The sequence below is a fragment of the Nipponia nippon genome, unplaced genomic scaffold (genome assembly GCF_047370975.1).
Source record: "Nipponia nippon isolate SJK-2023a ecotype South Korea unplaced genomic scaffold, ASM4737097v1 scaffold_9, whole genome shotgun sequence".
NCBI lineage: Eukaryota > Metazoa > Chordata > Aves > Pelecaniformes > Threskiornithidae > Nipponia > Nipponia nippon.
In genome coordinates, this window is record NW_028262413.1 from 16,298,056 (window position 1) to 16,319,583 (window position 21,528).

The 21,528-nt window shown below is 44.0% G+C and overlaps 1 protein-coding gene across 2 annotated transcripts in view; it reads right to left on the bottom strand.

The window, feature by feature from the left end:
- The window catches only part of FGD5 (FYVE, RhoGEF and PH domain containing 5), a 118,096-nt gene extending 100,543 nt beyond the window's left edge, over positions 1–17,553 (bottom strand). For both annotated transcript variants that reach the window (XM_087744645.1, XM_087744643.1), the window contains exons 1-2: positions 17,354–17,553; positions 4,299–7,227 (exon numbers count right to left, since the gene is read on the bottom strand). In XM_087744645.1, the coding sequence (XP_087600771.1) occupies positions 4,299–7,227; positions 17,354–17,366 (2,942 nt within the window). In that variant the 5' untranslated portion in view covers positions 17,367–17,553. The remainder of the gene's footprint in view (positions 1–4,298; positions 7,228–17,353) is intronic.
- Positions 17,554–21,528: the final 3,975 nt, after the last annotated feature.

A 21,528-nucleotide genomic window follows, 5' to 3' on the forward strand; every position in this document is an offset into this window, starting at 1 on the left:
CTATTGCTCTCTAACTATACCATGATTTTGGTATACAGTTTGGAATTGGTCTGTGCTGACATAGTCCTTGTGATCTTGTGCGTAGACCTGGCAGAAGCCCAGACTCTCTATGGCTATGTGCAAAGAGGATTGCTTACAAAGCTTTTAACGTAGCTGCTTACCCATGAAGCATCCTCTCCAGTACTAGCTAGCACTGTTGTATCAGTCCCTAAGCACCTGTGTGTTCCTGCTTCAGTCTGGCCAAATTTAAGGAAAGGTATCACTTGCTTAACACAAATAAACCATGTTTTTTTCCTGGCTTTCTACTAAAGAGAATTTTTTCTCCATCTTCTTGAAGAAGACCATCCCTTGGGAATAAAACACATTTAAAAGGAATAGGATACTGAAGGGGTGATCAGCTTTCTTGATGGTACCAAAGCTGAGAAGCATCAGATAGGTGCCATATGTCTTGAAAAGCAGTGGGAAGTCAGAGCTGGAGCCTTGGGAGTAGTTTACAGGCATGAGACTGCAATTCTAGAGACCTATTAGGAATTACCATGAGCCTTGGTGTAATTGCACAGAGCACTGGCATCCCCACACCGGCCCCTAAGAATTCACTTAAGAGTCAAAGTCTGAGCAAGTCCTGCTCTTGGTTAAGTACAATAATCAGACTGAGGTTCTTCTAGTATGTATCGATGACCATTTTATGTAGAAGGATATAGGAATGTACAGGTAACATCAACATGGGCTTTTAGCTCATTTCTTATGAATAGTCAACATCACAGTGGGATTATCTGTGGAACTGCAGGTATACTCCTTTTATTCCTCTCTTCTCCCTATCTTCTTTCCTTTCTGGATTTTTAGTATCTTAGCAGAAAGGAGGACTGAGACTTAGCAAACCTGGTAAATCCAACTTACGGGCTCTAAGTAGAAAGCAAAAAGGGAAAACAAAATTCTGAAAACACCCAACCTATGCCATCTTCCTGCCCTTACCTAAACCCTGATAAAAGACTCTCTCCATCTCTCCTAAAAGCACTGGAAGTGATACTGTGGTAGACTATGAAATGAGTGTTTGAGGTATCTCTTTCCCATCCCCTTGATGTTTATCCCACTGCCATATGCATGGCTGATGCTCTGAAGGTCAAACTGGGTTAGTGAAGCTATTTGTTAAGACATGTGCCAGCATACTTGAATTCTACCTGACTTTCAACTGATGAAAGTTTAGCCAGTAACTTTGGTGAAATTGCTCTGACTTATAGCTGTTTAGGGTCGAGGCAATGCTGTAGGTTACAGTCTACTGTCCCAGAGGTGGGGCGCAGCTGCCTTTTGCTTTCAGCCTGAACACTTGGTTTGTGTTGCTTTGCACTTTGTAGTGCAACTCTTCAGAGAAAAAGGGCTAGAAAGTGAATTTTCAAAAGCAAATGAAAATTGAGTCTGATTCAGGCTATGTGGACTGGGGAAAGATCAGGGGAATTTTGTCCAATTCCACTTATGTCCCATTATTTCTACATTGTACAGAAGGCTAATGATGATCTATATTGTCATACACTCGAACCAGAGTTTAATTATTAATACCAGATAGCTAAATTTTGGGGATACACAATAACTGCCCTTCAGGGGGCAATATTCCCAGTTCTATTCTGGCAATGGTAATTCTAAGTTAAGATATATTTCTAGAACGCTTTCATTATTGGACTTTTTCTATAAACGTGATTGCTTCTAATTAGAAATTATTGGTTTAAATCTACTCCACATGGTCTTCCCTTTTAAGCAAGAAAATTAAACAGTGAATCTTCTCATCTGTCAATTTCTGTAAGCCCCTCTCCCACCCCGCTCTCCCCCAATCACACACAGTAGCGGAGGTTCCCAGATTATTATAATCTTTTATAGCATTTATAATCTTTCATAGTCTGTTCTCTGAAATGTAACAAAAGAGTTGTACTTGGCCATTCATCAAAATGTAGCAATTCCATGAGGTATCAGCAGATGCTAAATACCAGTGCTCTGCAGGTGAATACACCAAAGAGAAATTCATGGGCTCAAGTCTCACGTATTGCAAGGGTTTAATCCAACACACTTGTACTCTCAATGGTTGAAATAAGCCTCAGGATATGAGCAGGCTGGAGTTCAAAGTAATTTTTATCCCTGTGTGGTTGTGGTAGAGCTGTGTTTGATAGGTATTCATATTAGAAAGCTTAAATCCATTGAGAGGTATTTTAAGCAGAACTGCTTTAGCAGGAAATAAAACATCCATGTCCATACATCATGTATGCATGCATAAATAGGTTCATGTGCATGTACTTGTACGACTTGCTTTGCTTTACAATTAGACCATACACTGTTTCTCCAAGTATATTATGCCATTGGATGTGTATTACCCATTTACATTTCATCAAAGCTTTTCAGGCATGTCTTTGTCCAAAACCTCCTGACAAATATAGCAAATAATAGCTATCTCAGCAGCAATGTATGTATATTGCTGTCTGCCTGATACTCTTCCCCTCCACCCCGGTTATCTTGATAAAGGGCTTGTTCAGGAGCCTAGCCTTCATTTCTCCCCCAACAGCAAAAACTGCATGCACAACAAGCAGCAGACTGAAAAATTATGTTCACGCCTTGACCTTGAGACTTCCTGAACCAGTTTGGATTGGCTCTCCCTTTGAAACAACAGGCTTCCACAGGAAGTTCATAAATGGGCCCAAGTCACAGCAATTGACGTAGTTTTAATATTTTTAACTTGGTTCTTCAAGAACTACCTAAAATGGGCGGCGTTTCATGGACACAAAGAACTGGCCAGCTTTTCCAAGAGCAAACGTCAGTGTGCTGGGCGCAATGCAAACCGTTGAAAGCAGTGTGACTAATGGGCCATCAGGCCCTGCTAAGGCAGCTTCTGCTGAGTGCTGCTCCGAGGATGTGGCTGTGTGCGTTGTGAAGCCGCACTGTACTCCACCATGTCCCAGCGTCAGCACCACCGGGGCTCCCAACACCACAGGCAGCCAACATCTCCGAAGAGCTAAACCACAGGCCTGTGTCCCAGACCCCTCAGCTTCAGGCACGTTTGGATCCACAGCTTAAGCCTTGATGCAATCTCTTTCCCCATGTCATACTCACCTCCCCCACCCCCAACAATTCTCACCTCTCTCAGAAAGACAAAGCACTGTACATCGTTCTTGTCTTAGAAATGGTTTGCAAGATTCATTCAGAGGTGTTAAAGAAAAGTTCTTTTACTCCCCAAGTCTGAAATATCAAAAGAGGGATGTGTGAAATGCCCATGGTTTGTTCCATTCACAATGACAGGGGAGAGGACCAGAAAAAATAAATATTGCAAAGAAACGGGAGTATTACATCTTTAGAAGGAGAATGATGGATGAAAACGGACATGAAAACCTTGCTTTTAAGATGTTTATCTTTTTCACGCAGCTCTAACAAAATGCAACTGCATTAAAGACATTCATTTTCATTCATTTGCTTTGCACCTTGTTTTCTCATTACCTGTTTAGCATGAACTTAATGGAAGACACACTTCTTATTTACATCTCTGCACTCCACTGATTGTATGCTATAATATGACAACAGATTCAAATTCAAATTCAAAGGTCTTGGGTGCATTGCTCCCATGTAACTACAAAAAAGACATTTTCTTGTTTGCAAATAATCTAATAGAATGGGATGAAAGACTGTTATTAATGTTAGCAATGCACATGATTTCAGACAGAGCTATTTAATTAATTTATAAATCAGCAGCTCTGTCAAAGGGCCATAATGATAGGCTTTAAAGCAACTTTTAAAATTAATTGTCTAGTCTGATTAATTCATGATTTGGATTTCCTGGTCTATACTTAACTGATGTACTTTGAGAGATTATATATATACTGTTGCTTTGAGAAATTGACAGGAATGAAAAAATGAAGCAAGACCCCTTCCAGCAAACAGGGTCTCTTTTCATTCAGTTAAGAAGTCAGAAACCTTTCTTACTGAAGAACAAAGCAAGATCTCCCCGCCCCCCCTGCCCCAAGCCACAAAAATTAGATCCATTGGATAAACCAAATATTTTTAAACGTTCTTTGGTTTGTATCTGTAAACCATAGGATCCAGATACACTGGACTTGTTAGTATACATTTACAAGGTAAAGAGTTAATTTGGTGTCTTTTTTTTTCACTGATAAAGGCTTATCTTGTATTCTTCGAATCTTGTAAGCATTTCCCGAGAGGGGGTATAAGCCAAGCAACACGGAGGATCTGCCTACGATACCTAGCAAGGGAGGCCTTGCCTGTTTGGCCAAGGCTAGCAAGTCTTACATAATAATTTATTACAGTACCTTTCTGTTTCCTGGTCTGTGGTTTGCTGCTTGTTCTCAAAGCCAGTGAAGCTGCTCATATCCACATAGCCATCATTCTCATTAGCAGCAGATAAGGCCCTGCTGGGATCTTCAAAAAATTCAGTAAAAGTTCCTGCTCTGGTGGATCTTCGAGGAGGAATTTGTATGTTTTCATAGTCAGAGCTCATAGCAGGAATGTTCTCATAGTCAGACGTGTCGGCATTGGGAAAAGAAATGGACCTAGGTTTCGTTAGTGGGAGTGGCATGAAAGGGGGTCTGGACCGGTCCTCGAAGGACTCCACCCTTGACACACTCCTGCTGAAGGACTTAGGCGTTCCTTTTCTTTTACCATCCTTATAGAAAAGAACAGCTGAGGGAGACTCAGATGCACGGAACTTCCCCACATGTGATTTTAGTTGAGGTGAGCTACTTAGGCTCCTCCTGTCCAGCTCCATCAGCCTTGGAGGCCCATGATAGCTAGACTCTGATGAGGACCTTGAAGAGGAAACATTGACATCTACATGGACTTTACTTTCAGTTTTCTTCTTGAATTTTAGAGTGAGGAACCTCTTAAACGAAGATTTCTTTTTCTTGGAATACTTATCAGGTGAGTCATTCTCTATCAAAAGTGAAGGGGAACTTTTAGTGATTGGCTTTTTGGTGATGTAGGCAAGTTCAAAAGGAGGTGGTATATCAACAACTGAGGATGGAGTAGATACGCCACATGATGAAAGATGATTTCTCTGGGAAAAACCACCTGATGAACCATTGACACAAGGCAAAGACAAGTTGTCTTCTGTCCTTTTTATTCTACCATCATCCAGTATGCAGCCGTCACTTTCTCTGTAAACAGAGACAGGTATCTCTCTCCCTTCAACAGAATAAGATCGAGGATATAAAATGAAACGTCTTGACTTGGTTGGTAATGCCCTGTTGGCTTCTATTGGTTTTCCTTCCGCTGAAAATAAATTATTGCTTAAATCTTCTGTCCCAGAGCCATTGCGAGAAGATGGTAAATCAGTTTCAGGTCCAGTTTCTTCTGGAACTGTTTCTGGGACATAGCCTGGCATCTTCCCAGAAAGCGACCGTGTTCTAGTGACAATGCTTTTACGATCAATGGGCAGCAAGTTGTTTTCACCATCCGTGCCTAATTCATCCCTTTTACTGTGATCAGCTCCCAAATCAGTCTGCCCATCATAAGCAATTTCATTTTCTGCGGGAAGCACATAAGGGTCATCTAGGGAATCACCGCTAGTTTCTCTTTCCTCTGATTCTTCAGGCACAATGACCACTTCAGGGACTGCTCGATTTTCATGCAAGACATGTCTGGTCTCACATTCTGCATTCATTTTAGCATGCTTATGGACTTCTAACTCTTCCTCAAGTGGAAGCTGTTGAGGTGGACTTGGGACACTGAGGCTGTTTGCTTCCACCTCATTGTCTTCAAGTTGCAGCTCATCTGACTTAGAGGTTTCCACAATACTTTCACTATGCTCTTCAACAGTCACATCTTCCAACTCTGGCTCCATCTCTGGACTACTAGGTAGACTATCAGAGATCACACCATCTTCATCCAGAGAGGTCCCTTCTGTTTGAAGATTCTCATCTGAATCTTCCATGGGTATTTCCTCACCACATTCATTCTCACAAAGAGCAATTTGACAGCCATCATCCATATTCTCTGCATTCACAGTTTCTTCTTCCCCTTTCCCAGAGTCTTTGCTTGCTTCACAGCCTACCTCTGATGTCTTCTCCTCATCTGTCCTCTCAGTGATCTGGCAGCCATCACTGGCATTTCCTGTGTTTGTATTACTGCGCTCATCTGGTTCTGCTTCCTCCTCTTCAGCTGCTGCTTGATGGATGCACTCTCCTAAACCATTTTCAGCACTGGGTTCATCTTCACACAGTTCTAAGCCAGGAGCTGCTTCTTCGCTGGCCTCCTTGGGCAGCATGTCAGGGCTTGCACAGTCATCATTTTCTAACTCCCCTTCCATGTTCAAATCAAGCTCTGCATGCACACTGTGATCACCATCATGTGCTAGACACCCATCTCCCTTTTCTAAAATCTCAGGCAGTTCCTCCTCCTCCTGCCCTGCCTTCTCACAACCTGGGATTGATTCATCTGCGGGTAGTGGCATTACAATGGTATCTTTACAGACATCACCCATTAGTTCCTCATCTCTATTCAAAATGTTATCAGTGTCAGTCTTACAATCACTATGGTCCTTAACCAGTTCCAGGTTGTTAGAAGTTTCCTCCTTGTTTTTGGTTTCACTACAATCACCTACAATATCCTCATCTTCATCTACATTCTTGGAAGCATCATTATCCCCATCAGGGGTATCTGAGGACTCCTCACAAAGTGCTTCGGACTGGTCACAGTCTCTGGTTGACTCTTCCGACACTGGTTGCATTGGTTCAGCAATATCTGAAGACTTATGGTGCTCATCTTCATTACTGGTATCCTCATCATTAGCAATGTTATCCTCTTCCTTCTCTACCTCTTCTGGAGTTTCCGAGACTTCATTTTCCACAGAGGAATCTAGGTTCTGATCATGCTCATGTTCCAAGTCATTACAGTCTTTGCTGGTCAGCTGAGCTTCAGGAACTACAATGTATTCATTATCTGCCTCAGATACTGGGCAATCAGCATTGCATTGGTTTCCTTCATACAGCTCTCCATCAAGACATACCAGTTTCCCATTTGAGCATATATTTAAGTTATTGTTGGCATAAACACTGGATTTGCCCTCAGTGTCAGCTGAGAATTTTGGCTTGGGAGCAATAGGTGGTTTGGGACCTCTAGACATAGAGTTCGGGCTATGAAGAATATCAGCCCTTGGTAGTGAAGGAGAAAATTTGGAGACAGCTACTGGAGAAAGATGACCGGTAATCTTTGGTTTTGGTGCTAGTGGTGGCTTTGTGATTTCTGGAGAAAAGAGAGAAAAGCCATGTTAGTCATCTTGGTTTCTTATTAAAGCCAGCAGAATATATCCTACAGTAGACTTTTATCTTGTACCAGTGACTTCTAATGCAGAAAGAGTCCAGCCAATAGAAGGCTCAGCTCTGAAAAGAGAACTGAAGAAGCAAAGCATATGCACTGTGCTTCCATGTGGCACTGTAGCTATTCCAGGGAACAGGGTTTAAGGTCAAAACCTGAACTGAACTGAACTAGATGCAGCCCTAGCACACTTGGGGAGAGAAAGATGTACAGCTGCAGAGCCAGGGGTATATCGTACACAGATACCCACAGATGGGTAACACTCCCCGCACTCAGAAGTACTAATGACACTAGACACCTTTTGATTCTGCCACAGAAATCTGTTTGCCCTAGGATTAAGTATGAGCACTTTGATTCAATGATGCTGAAGTGTTTTGCTGCAATGAAAGAAATGCCTTTCAGCCATAGTGGCTGTTCTTATAACACAGTACAAACACTTTGTAGTAATGATTTTAATTTCAATATGTAGTTTGCAGAATTTCAGCGTTGAACAAAATTAGTTCTACCAACAGATCAAGGTTTAATTCAACCCAGCCAAACTGAAGTGAACACTTGGTGCCTGGACACACAGTCTTCCCATCTGCCATTGCCATGGTAACAAAATATGGAGTTACATTTTGTTTGTCAAACAACATAATCATGAGGGATAAGATGGTTTGCTAAAAGCTTGGCTAATACTTTACATTGATTATGCAGCTGAGCTATAATGCACTGAATGAAATACCTCAACCCAAAGCATGAAGAGAGTTACTGCTTTAAACTTAAGTTCAGTTGTCAGCATACAGCTTCTTCAGTCCTTTCTTTAGTCAAAAGATCCTCCATCCTCCTGTAAATGCCTGGACCCCTTGCAGGTACAATCTTCTCTGAACATCAAAATATACTTTAAAAAAATGAATTATCTTGCAAAATAAGGCCACTCAGGGTCTCTAAACTATTTCTAGTGGAAGTGCTGACACGTGTAGGGGAATTCAAGTAGATTGACAATAAGCTAGATGACTGAAGCTATATGAATTAAGTCATATATGGCCATTTTACTCAACAGTACAGTTTACATGCCACAGACATTGCCAGCTGTCTTGGTCCTGAAATCAATGTTCTTTAAATAACTAAACAAAATGCTGAAAGGCTGCATAAATAGGCAACAATAGGGATCCTCCCTCATGAGATTTTAAACGAGATGAAATATGCGGTGTGAAGAAGCCAGCGCACCAAATGGTTACAGATGGTAATAAGTAAAGAGAAGGGTTTTGCTCATACTAATGATTCCTAACCATCAATAGGTAATTACATGGTTAATCAATCAGAAATCTCTAATTCTTTTTATAATTTTAATTAACACATTTTAGTGGGAAAAGTGCAGCTCTCCATTGTAAAGAAAAGCACAAGACAAACGATTTCACCATGAGAGAGACAGGAACAATTCGTTGTGCAAAATCTTCATGCCCTACACACAGGAAATAAGGGAACAGCATCTCAAGAGACACCATTTGGGACATGGTTCCTATGCAAAATCCTATCCTAAATCATGGTATAAGTTTCAGGACGTGTAGCTACTGTGTTGTTATGTATTGAGTATTTTGGAATGCAGACTTTTGACATCTCGAAGGGAAGATAATTAAAATGCAGCTGTGCACCATACTGAGAATATAGTAGTACTATATGCAAACTGCTTAAAAATGATTCTCTGATTGTTCTGATATTTGGTGTCATGGTACTTTTCTTATTGGTATCTTAGTCCAACTGGAGTAATTTGTATTGAACTAATACTGGCATATTTGTTTGATTAGACTCTGGGAGATATAAGAGGCTGTTTCTTCTCATCTTCTTAACCTTGCTGAAATTTCTTCCAATACTCAGAAAGATGCTGACAATTTGGCATTCTGATGTAGCCAGAAAGCAGTCTTTCTAGAATTATGAGACACTGGAGAGATTCCATCTAAGTTAAAAACTGAGGCAGTGATCTTAGCTCAGCCCAGAAAGAGTGAAAAGTCCATTCTAATCAGGCGCCTTATCACATATACTGATTAAGAATTATTCTGTATCTGGGGTTTTATCCAATCCAGCTTCATGTGTGTGAGGCTTAAAACAACTTGTGCAAAAGGAGGGAAAGAGAACCGCGTATTTGCCAGTCTCCAGTACTGTAGTGTGTACTCTTGTTTCACAGTACCTACTGCTGCTTTGAGCTGCAGGGCATCTGTCTAATTACTGAAATCACCGAATGGGTAGCTAATCTTTCCCTCCAGATTATTTTGGAAACATTATGTGCCAAACACTTCACCATCGTTGAAGTACCATTGCTTCTGTTGCAGCCAGCGGCAAGTCTGCAGCAGCTGAAGGCTGCAGAGTGCTGAAAACTGTTGCCAGTTAGAAACAGGGAGGGAATAGAAGTGGGTTGAGTATCTTGTAAGCCTGGCTCCCCAGCCAGATCTACCTTTTGGATTTTTAAATCAGCTATTGCAACGACTAAACATCCTAAACTAACTTCTGGTAACAAAAACCATGAAATTTTTATTAGCTAAAACTGAGTCCTTACACCTTTCCCACCAGAAATCAGCGATGGACCCCTTACCACCATAATGAGGCATTTTTAGGACTAACTCCAAGGAAGAAACATCACTTTGGAGGTATTATACCACTTCCTGCAGTGTCTGGCTTTTCCTAGGAATGTCTATCCAAGAGTAGGACACAAATATACCTACTCCTTTCCTGGGATGTGACAAGGCTTGAGCACAGTCTCTGCATTTGCATCCTTGTTCTTGCCAGACAGAGTGTCTGTACTGAAACACTGAGTAATGAGAGAAAGACTGGACTGTAGAGAATGCCAGGATCTCCCAAGCTTTGTCTTATAAACAAATTTGAAATAAAATAATGTAACTAACTAACTCGTTTCCTTTATGTAAAATAACCATGCAGACATCCACTTAAAAAAAAAGAACATAGCTTAAACAGTTATCCACTTTCCCTCCAGTGGTAATTTTCTACAGCAAAAGGAATCAAGTAATCTTGAGTTTTTCCTTCTACTACCTTCAGTGGAAGAGAATTTATGGTAATGGACCCTGTTCATAGTATGGTAATAACAGGCATTGTAATGTCCTACTCTTACCCACTTGTGCCAGCTACTGGTCACTACTGATTCCTTCCACAGTTTTTTCCTAACTGCTCTGTGTGTTGATCTTGCCTTTCACGAGGCTCCTTAAACAACTTTCCTTTTTTTTTTTTTTTTGGGGGGGGGGGGGGGGGGGGGGGGCAGTGGGAGGAGTACAAGTGTTTGTTTAAAAAATAACCCAAACAATTACTGAAAAGAAAGCTCCACTCTTTGCCTTTTATCACAACAATTCCATTCTGCTTCAATTTCTGCTTCCTTTACTGTCTGAGCCACTTGAAAGGTTCTGGCTGTAACTTCTAAATGGACACAAAACAACATTGCACCATAAGGAATGTGTATGTTCACAAATAATTGTGCATGTTTATTTTAGGATGTGTTTTATGTTGGAGGGAGACACACCCACCTTGTGCTTAAAAGGAAACTCTTGGGGAATAGGAATTTCTTTAGCCTGCTCCTCCCCTTATTGTTCGATGCTTCCTTGTACTGACAAGGACCGCTTCCTCTCCTTACCCACCTTCCTTCAGGCAAACCTGCATTTCAGCATGGTTTCATTCCTGCCATGGCCCATATGAAATTACATTACTCTCCTCTTCTCCAAGTTTCTAAGCAGTGAATAGCAGCCTAGCAGCTCTCCTGGAATGGCAATCAACCCATACAGCCTTCACTGTTCAAGTGTTTCTTTGAAACAAAAAACATTTTGTAGTGAAGTATTGCCTGAAACACTGCAACTACCCACTTTCAAATGTTCTCCAGATTTAGGAATTAGCCTAGAATTTAATTAAGGCTTATAAGGGACCATATCTACCACCACCCCAAGCAGCTGGTTTTGGGGTGAAGACCTAATTAAACACCAAGGTTTCACATTTGCGGGGATATTTGTAGACATGTCCCAGGCCCATGGTCTTTGATGGTGGCCCAAGAAATGACTTAGCTCCACAGTGCAGATACTAGTTCCAGCCTTGGCTGGTGCCACAATCCAGTTCAGGCATCTCTCACGATGCTGAAAGTAGCTTTTTCTGACCAACGAACCTTTATGGACCTGTGTTTTCTTCATACCTTTGGCATTAATTCAACTCAGACATATGTTAAAATGGGAGAGACACTGAGGGCAGAGGACAGAAATGCACTGCATAGTTCAGGGATCTGCAGAGCTTTTGGATGGAAGTGACAATGCAGGTGGAGGGACCACATTGCAACAGTGGGATAAGACTGCACCAACCAAGCCTAGAATCCCAGTGGAAACCAATGCACACATGTCCTGCCTGTCACTGCTTCTGCCCAGGAAGAAGAGACTGAAATCCACAGATTTCTCACCTGAGAAATAGGAGGTAGAGGGAGAATGTCCAGACAAGGGCATCAGAAAGTCTTGTTCAGCTCTTGATCAGAAGCTGTATAATTTCACTCAGCTATATCAGGATAAAGTTAAAACTTGTCTTCTAGAAGGCTGTGGTCTGAAGTCAGCAAAAGGTGGACTATGTACTTTAGTATCATCCTTATCTTATTCCTGTAATGAATTGCTCATTTTTAAAATAAAGCCCTTATTTCCAGTTAGTGCTGCCTGGCTTCTATCTCCAGCTTCTATCTCTGCCATTTGTTATTGTTTCTTCCACTGGGTTAAAGACCCTTTTATTATTCAGTATTTCTCTAGGGAAGACATATACTTCCCACTGCTATGTCTTGGTACATTCTTCTTTTTGGTAAACTGAACAAATGAACTCATTAAATCTTTGCAGCTGGACAATTTCTCCTTTCCTGAAGTTTTTTCTTTTGGATTTTTTCTGAATCTTTTCCAATTTTCCAATAGTCCCTATATGGGGGACATACATATTGGGGGGCTCCAACATGGGGCAGACCTATGGGAAGAATTCCACAGTGGCTACTGATGATGCTGTCTGCAGAGTTCAGTACTTTCTTAGACCCAGTTCTCACTACTCTCCATTAGCTTGTTACTGTATCAGGTTGACTTGCTTGTCCATTATGACCTCTAAATTGTTCCCAAGGCTGTGTTGCCTGTTGATTGTCTCTAAACTGATAGCTTTATAATATGCATTACGCATAATTTGTTTGAATGGATCCAACTTAATGATCGAGATCTGTTTATATAACTGCCCTGCCTACTTTGTTAATTACCCTTTCACAAATCTTTACATCATAAAGTGAACTTTGTCATCTGATACTTTTCTATTTCCTTTCCTACCAAGGAAAATGTTGGACAGTGTCAACATAATCCTGGTCCCAGCACCATGCATACCACCATTTGATAATGTGACAGAGATAACTACTACAGAGATTTGCTACTGCCAGTTAGCCAGTCCTCAGTCTAATTAACCCAGACTTTATTTCTGTTATATAAGTAAGTTCTTTTCTCTTAAATCAGAATGCGCTACTGAAACACTACAGAGACATCAATGCATGTCTGTCTTTGCATCTATACAGTTGCCTTTATCAAGGAAATCTGTAACTTCTTCCAAAGACTGGGATCAAATTCCCCATTTGAAGCAAGCAAAGTCCCACAATTGAGGAAATGAGAATAAGCAACCTTAAGATTAGCAGTAAATACAGGAATTCATTTACATGTCACTTGCTGAAACACTATTATAGACATAAAAATTAACTGGACCAGGAAGGATAGAAGTTATTTCATGGTAGCATTTCTATTTTATGAACTAGGCAATGACATGAAACAAAGAACCTGTCCTATACCAGCAGCCATCATGCTCACACTCCCTCCCATGTCAGTGCTGTCTAAGAGCTCATACCATTGACAAAAGCCACGTGTGCCAAGCGCTGCACAAACCCAGAAACTCATGGAAACAGTGTGACTGCACTGCACAGTCATAGGTAGAAGTTTCCACACCTCAGCTACCAAACCAACACCTAGTTCTTAACAAAGCAGGACTTTCTGTACCTTTGTCTGTTTCAGCTTGTCTAATACATGGGTTTCTATTTTGACCATGGTGCTTACTCCTTAGAGAAGAAATTGTTCTGAGAGAATGGTAGACAGAGCTTCCTAGCAAAATAACACACGGAGCTTCACTGTAAGTGAAATGGACAGCTCTCCTTTGCAGATGAAGAGCTGGTTTTGGACCTGACCAGAACACGGGCACCAACCACGGGCACCAACCACTGTAGTAATGCTGCCAGGAATGTAAGGCAAGCCAAGCACAGAGTCTCCTAAAGCTCATTTATTACATTTCCAGTACAGGAAGCTGTAGGTTCCAACCTGTAATTACAATTCTGCCAGCTGTCCAAGTCAGACAGTGAGGGTGTGTTTAAGCTGCCTATGTAGATAAGCCATTTTAATGTCATTCTGAATTAAGTACCGAGCATAAACTGTGTAACCTGCTTCAATATGTTGGAGATTAAATAGATGAGGTAGCATGATTTACAAGGAAAGTATAATCCCTTTGAGGGGTTCAACTCATAAAACACCAGTGCTGTCACTGGTAGGACCCCAGGATGTACTGTAAATAACCAAGATGTCACTGCTAAAATAGTTCTCTTTGTTTTACAGCATGTAAATGCATCACTTATTTCACACTGTCAGAAAAGTTTGAAATGACAAAAGTTACACAAGAAATGAAAACAGTTGCATGGGAGTCACTTGAAATGGAAAAGGTATTTAGACTAGGATTTTCTAATGATGTAGGAGCGCAAGTCTTCCTTTCAAATGGGACCTCAGTCCAGATTTAGGTATCAGCTCCCACTTTCACTTGAACAGGAATTAGATACTTGAGTGTCTTCTGAGAATTGGGGCTTTAGGCACTTGAGATCTGAGGTCCTGTTCAAAGCCAGCAGGTCATTGGCTCCTAAATGCCTCAGACATTTATGAAAATGGTATTTCAGCTTCTGCATAAGTCTGATGATACTTTTGAAAAACATCTACCCTCTCTTATCAGTGTACGTTCTTCAAATGTGTGATCAAAAGTACTCTGTATATAGCAAGAAGGTTCCTCTAGTATGGAGACAGACCTACAGTCAGTAGTAACTATCCCATGGGAGTTTTGTCTTCTTACAAATCTTAATTGAAATATTAACAGCTGGGCTGTCAGAGCACATCCCAGTCTGCAGAAATAAAATGCTGTTCTGTACAGTTACTGGAATCCATCCTCTATGATTAGATCAATGCATTATGACTCTGGGATATCAGATCAATAGCTTACAAATTTCTCTTACTATATAACTTTATTGCAGCCATCTGTAAATATAATACAACAGCATAACGTCCCACAGAGAAACACAGGGGAAAAATCTAAAGAGAATATAAGCAGAAAAGGATGAATTTCAACACCAAAAAATCTTGATCCTGAAAATTCTCCAGCATTTTCACTGTCTCTAGCAGACTGTACATACAAGTCTTGGTAGGGCTGGGTGACCTGACTATGAAAAACCACATGTATATGACAATGAAATAATCTTGGTTCTAAACTACTGGCATATATTTCTTTTTAATGTAACTCTAAGTGTTTGTGATGTTTCCAGTTTGGCTGTGATTTCACAACAGGAAGCTCACACTGCAGCAGACAGCTTATATTCACCTGTTGTTTCATATATTGCTTCCTAAGAGCCAAAGAAGACGTTGGTTAAAATTCTCTGGCAGGTACATATGGCAGCTTTTCCTATATCACTTTCAGTAGCAGCTGAAAGAATATATAGTCTGCTTACACCTCTGAACAATCTGGAGCCTAACATCTGTACATTCTTCCTATGGGCAGCATCATTTCAGCACCTGGCAAACAAATCGGTACTTAGAGGCTGGAAGGTCCTAGGTACGAGGCTGGGAGACGGGGGTCTGTCCCTTGTCTCTTACCACAGATTTCCTGTGACCTTGGGTGGATTGCTTCATCTTTCTTTTCATATCAGTTCCACATCTCTGAGGATAATCCATATCTCCCTTCCTGTTTTCTGTCTGTTGTTATTTTAACTTCTGTGGGATCAAGGCTGCCATATATGCCTGCACATACGACTCTGCTTACTGGTGCTATGTATTACTTCAGGTAATACAAGGATCGCTAATGCCGGTCCCCGAGTTGTGCCGGTTAACAAACGCCCCTCTCCTTCAGATTCGGTAGGAAGTTCTGCTTTGCACTGATGGGAGAGACATTCCTTGCATTGTGTGAACGTACAAAACAAAGGCTGAGAAGGGATATGAGCACTCTATAAATACAACCTGGAGGTAAACACCAGAGGAGGAAAAGAACTATTTTTAAGCAAAAGGACAATGTAATCACAAGAATAAATGGCGATGAATCTGGTCTGGAAACTAGGAGAACTGGCAATGGTAAGAGGTTCTCGGTTTGTGAGAGGAATAGCAGGAGAGCTACCTAAAAAGTTGTGGTTTAAGACATAATTTGATGAATTAAGAAAAGGAGTAATATGACCTTGTGTTCTCTAACAACGGGTACTGCTTTTGGTAATGAAGGTAGTCCCATTCAGTCCTACATTCCTGAAAAATAAAAACTGCTAATAAAATTTAGGTCTTTACAAATGGATACAGCTGATACTCCTTACACTGCTCTTCCACTGACACCAGGATCAGATTAGAGCCGGTCTGTTTTAAATAATGCAGAGATGAAGAAAGAGAAGTTGGAGCATCATGGCTAAAGCAATTTTTGGCTGGCTCACTTAACTTTCGAATGAGTTTGTCTCCTGGGAGGGACAGAGTCCGGTCCAGCCAGGATCAGAAAACAGAATGGAAAGGTCACCACTTTTTGGGTAGGAAAGTGTCTCACTCCCCGCTCCGAGGGGAAAGAGAACCTTTTGCTTTAAACTCAGAGGAGTGGTACAACATGCTGATACAACAGCAGAGGGCTGGGTTTGACCTAAAAGATCTTTTCCAATCCTATGTTCCTGTGCTTTGGCAAACAGTGATTCACAGTTTCCCAACACATGACAGTCGTAGGGCAAGGTACCTAGCCGTGAAACCTCTGGGCTTCAGGATGCACCCACGCAAGTGAGGTGCTCAGCGACATTCACCTTCTGCAACACGGAAACACAGTGGAAAATTTTAGGGCTAACACAAAGGGACTGTTTCTCTTCCTCTTTAATTCTAGATGCAGCATTAGATTTTTCTAAATAACTCCATAGTTAGTAATAATTGTTTCCTGGATTGTTATGGTTTTTACACACATGCTTCGCCCCTGAAAATCAGAAGCTGTTGGTGGAGAATTTAAAGTTTGCCCCAATTTTCCAGTGACTTCTTCCAATGTTTAACTGTTGAAGGTCTTGTCTTTAGTATCGGTTCCCTTCTCATCCTGTCTCTTTCACCTTCCCAGTTTCCATCAAGGAAAAATTCTGGGAAGTTAACAGAAGGAAGGAGGAAGGGTCTGGGTTTGCCTTGCAGAGAAAATTCTGCAAAAAACATGACCTGCCCAAAAAACAGACTCTCGGAAAGAAAGTCACAGCAAATTTCCTAGGGGCTTTGTGAAGGGTTGCGCGTGTCCGAGGGCAGAGCGGGCGCAGAGCCGCGTCCCCCAGCAGGCGCGGCCCTCCCGATCTGCCTGGCCCCTGCTTGGCCCCGGCACCCCCGCCTGGCCCGGGCTCGCCGCTTCTCCCCGGCCCGGCGGGGCCAGAGGTGGGGCACGCACAGCCCCGGGGTGCGCGGCGCCCCGCGGGGAGCCAGTGCGCACCCGCCGGGGCGGGGGGAGGAGGAGGGCCAGCCCTGGACGGAGGGTGCCTGGAGGAGAGGCGCCAGCCCCGGTGCCACGGCCCAGGAGCTGCCGGCCCCGAAGGAGGGATGCCGGGCCGGGCCGGGGGTGCAAGCCCCGGAGGAGCAAGTGCCCGGACGGGGGGTGCCATCCCGGTGGTACCGGCCCCGGAGGCGGCGTGTGCCGGCCCGAGGGAAGGAGGGTGCCGGTGCCGGAGGAAGGAAGCCCGCCCGGCGTTTGCCGGCGCCGGGGAGAAGATGTCCGGAGGCGGCGAGCCATCCCGGCGGACCCGCGCACTTACCGGCGCTGTTCATCTTCCACCGCAACTTCGCTCGCTGGCTGCCCCGGGCGCTCAGCGCATGGTCCCGGGGGCCGCCGCCGCCCTCGCCCCTCGCGGACGCGCCCGGCCCTACCGCCCCTGCGGGGGCATGGGAGCGCAGGCGGGGCAGCCGCAGCCGGAGCGCCGGGCTGGGCAGGCGGCGGTGCCGGCTCGGGGGCGGTCAGCGCCGCCGCGCGCCTCCGCCCTGCCCCGCGCGCGGCCCGTCGGGGGGCGGTGGCGGCGGCCGGGGCCCCGCACGGCCGGCGGCGCGCGGGGCTGGGCCGGGCGGGGCCGGGCTGGGCCGGGCCGGGCAGGGCGCGCCGGCTCCGCGCAGGCATCCCCCGCCGCGGGGAGCCGGGGTCCCGCGGGGTGCGGGGGGGCGAGGGGCGCGGCAGGGGCGCCCAGGGGCGCCAACGCTTCAGGGCGCGGCGGGTGGCCCGGTCCTGCGTCCCCCCCTTTCGCGCGCCCCCCTCTCGTGCTCCCCACTCCCTTTCCGCCGCCCTTGGTCCCTCTTTGCACCCTCATTGGTCCCCCTTTCTCCATCCCCCCTCCCGCCTTCTCCCCCCCCCTCCCTCCATGTCTCCTCCATCCCCCCCTTCTCTCCATCCCCTCCATCCATCCTTTCCCCCTTCATCCTTTCCCCTTCCATCCTTTTCTCCCTCTTCATCCTTTTCCTCCCGTCCATCCTTCCCTCCTCTCCATCCTTCCCCCCTCCATCCGTCCTCCCCAATCCATTCACACCCCCATCCTACGCGCCCCCCCCCCCCCCCCGCTCCATTCCCCCGTGGGACACGACCGCCCCGGCCCCGGAACCCCCAGGGCAGCCCCCCTCCCCCCAGCCCCGCCCCGCCCCGGGCGTTTTCCCCTGGCCCGGAGCATCCCTGCGGAGCCGACAGCACCTGCTGCTGGAAGCGGTGTCCGAGTGCAGGGAAACCACGGACGGTCCCTCGCATACAAACCACGCTTGCTCAGAGCAGTTTCAGGCAGCTCCAGACTGCTGTCTTTTCCCCTCTCCCATAAACCAGCTCCTGGCTCAATGAAGTTAACACAGGCATCCTGTGGCTGGACCCTTCTCCCCGTTTTCGGGCTGGCAGCAGCACTAACCCCCAGACAAGGTTGGATCGCCCTCTTCCTCTCAATGGAGGCATAATATAGCCCTGCTTCCCGTCCCAGGGGAGCTGGTATTGCTCACGCAAGAAAGCGCAACTTTGCAAATGTCCCTGCCCTGGCAAAGGAACCCCAGGAGGGCTGAGCTGACCCCCAGGGTCGCTTCCCTAGTCGGGGGGGTGGGGGGTGGGGGGCATTCCTCCCCAGCGCAGGACGGTTGCTCGTAGCCATCCCAGAGCCCTGCATGCCAGCAGGCTGGGGAGGGGGAGAAGCAGCAGGTTCTACCTGCCCAGTGTCCAGGCCGGGGGTTGTGTGAAGCAGTCAGGTCCTGCTTTGACATTTTGAATCCCACAGAGATCAGGACTATTGCTAACATCATCCAGAGCAACTTCATTTTAGATGTTGTTAGTTCTGCTTTTGCAAAGTACCTAATAACTAACATCATCCTGCTGGCAGATGCTCTGTAGCATAGTCAAAGCTCTTTTTCCTGACCTTTCAATGCTGTCTCACTGTGACTGATGGGGTGCAGAGTGCCTTGCACATTAGTGCACAGACCTCTGAAGAGAGAAAGCAAGCAGTGAGGAAAATGGGAATTAAACCCTTCTTTCCGTGGGCTTGAGTCTCTCCGACCGAGGCTGGTATCCAGGAATGATGGGTTCTGGTTCTCTAGGGGACCCTGGTTGTATCACTACACCTCTAAGCAAGCATTTGTAATCCTGTATGGTTTTGGAGATGTGTACATTCACGGTAGCAGCTCTTTCATTACTACTCTGGCTGACATAGATGAGGAGATGGAAAGGCCTATATATTCCCTCATAGCATGACAAGCCTGGTGTGTGCCCCGGTGCATGGAATGAAATGGCTTTCCCTGGCCCACCTATGGCCAGCAGTCATCTGGCCTTCTCCCATCTTCATGTACTGGTCCCTGATTTATTCTTGCCACCTGCAGCCCTTATGTCTGTGTCAATCTACACAAATAACTTAAGTCAACAGAAAGCATCATCTGAAGCAGCTTCAGGAATACAGATGTAGGGTCTTGCAAAGTGTGGGAAAAAGTTTATATGTGACACAATGGAAAAGAAAGCACAACTAAAGTAATCAAGCACAGTACAGGTGATTCAGAAAAATTTCCTTAAATACGTTTTCCAGCAGAATAACTTTTTGGTTAAACAGCTGCAAAATACGAATGCACTAGGGGAGGGAGCAGCAGGAAGGAAAGAAACATGTTTTCATAGAAGAACTGAGAATGTGGGCTGCAGAATTTTGGGGATTTTCCTAATAACCTGAAGAACATAGTCTGGGTAGCTAAGTTTTCTCATACCTAGAAACATAATGGAAAAATGTTGGTTAAGTATGTTACTAGCAAAACAAAGCCTTTGTAAAACAGATTCTCCAAATAGGTCAGGTGGTCTTGTAGTTGCTGTGCTATTTCTAACGTGCACTTCACTCAAAATCCATTTTGGTCCGCTGTAGGGCAAAGAACTATGATACTCACAGGTTTTGATCCAAACAAGCAATTTGTGAAAAAATTCATGGAGCAAAGAACGACTCTTTTCTCTCTCCCATTTTCTGTGAAAGGAACTAAACACTCCAGCAGAACCCTGTACTTAACAACAAGGAGCAACTCCTGCTCCTAGCATTATGCCCGTACCTCGGAGTCTGGCTGAGGAGCAGGCATTACCCATGATTAGTTTTATGACCTAGCGCTGGAAAGGGTGAGTGCTCCTCACAAGTTCCTGTCTGCCTGTTCTCAAATCTGCTTCCTGCTGCAAAGGGCAGGGTGCCAGGGTACCTCCAGCAGTCGCTGACTCCTCACTTTCATCAGATTATGATTGGTTTGAACTCTGAACTGGTTTGTGTTGGTTAAAAATGCAACACATGCACTGCTGCAAGACATTGCACTGTTCACCAAGGAATGTATTCCTGAGCAGTTCAGACTAATTTTGGACCCCAAGGACTCTGCTGCATGGGCAATTAAGTTACAATTTGGGTGCAATAGGGAAAAAGAAACAAACATCTGTGCAGCGCTCACTGTCTTAAAAAAACAAAAAGTATATTTAGTAAGCAAAAGGCTTATATTCTCTTTATTGTCAGTCTAAAAGACAATCCAGGGTATAATTTCCTGTACTGAAATGATGAAAAGCTTTAGAAGCTTTATAGCTAAATGCAAATAAGAACCATGAAAGAACTGCTTGAAATTTGTCAGTTTATCCTCTAACTCTCTTCAAAAATAATGGGGAATGGTCTGTATTACAAATGGAAGAGTGGGAAGGTGAATGCACGTGAACATGTTCAGGAGATGCTGAAGGGTCAAATTAAACTTTTGCAGCCAAAAGAGCATATACTGCAATGAAGAGTATTGAAGGGTGGAGGCCACACCACATAAAACACTCCTTGAAGCTAGCAGAGTTCAGCACAGAGGAATCATCTTCCCCAGGGACAATCCGTGACTTAATTGACTAGAAGTGAAATCGACACATCTTTTTTCATTACTCAATTACTGAAATAAATGAAACATATATTTTTTAAATAATTCCAACTAATTTTTAATAATAAGATGACTTTTAACAAAGGATTTCCTTCAAAACATAATCCAACTATCCATTTAATAAGTTTCATGAATTTTAAAACTCAGGTGAACATTCTAGGCTTATAGGTCCTGATCCAGCTGATGTTTACAGCACATGCTTAAATCTAAGCAAGTGCATAATCTGTTTTAAGTAGGGCTACTCCATGTACTTAAGTGCCATATTAGATCAGAGCTGTTTGGCATGTTGGAGTCTTATTTTTTATCATTGTAACATAAACTAGCACTCTGTTTGCTATTTTAATGAAGCTCTCAAGACTTTGTCTATCATACTACACTACCTGTGCATCCTAATTGTTATTTTTAAGCCTCTTTATGTTGTTACGTAGAGGTGTTCTTCAAGAGGTGTTCTTCATTATAAGCAGTCTTTCAGGGCATTTTTCATGATCTTTCACCCTGCTATCTCTTCTTCATTAGGGGCTGTAAGTTTGGGTTTTGGAGGTTTCTTTTTTACTGTTTTGGT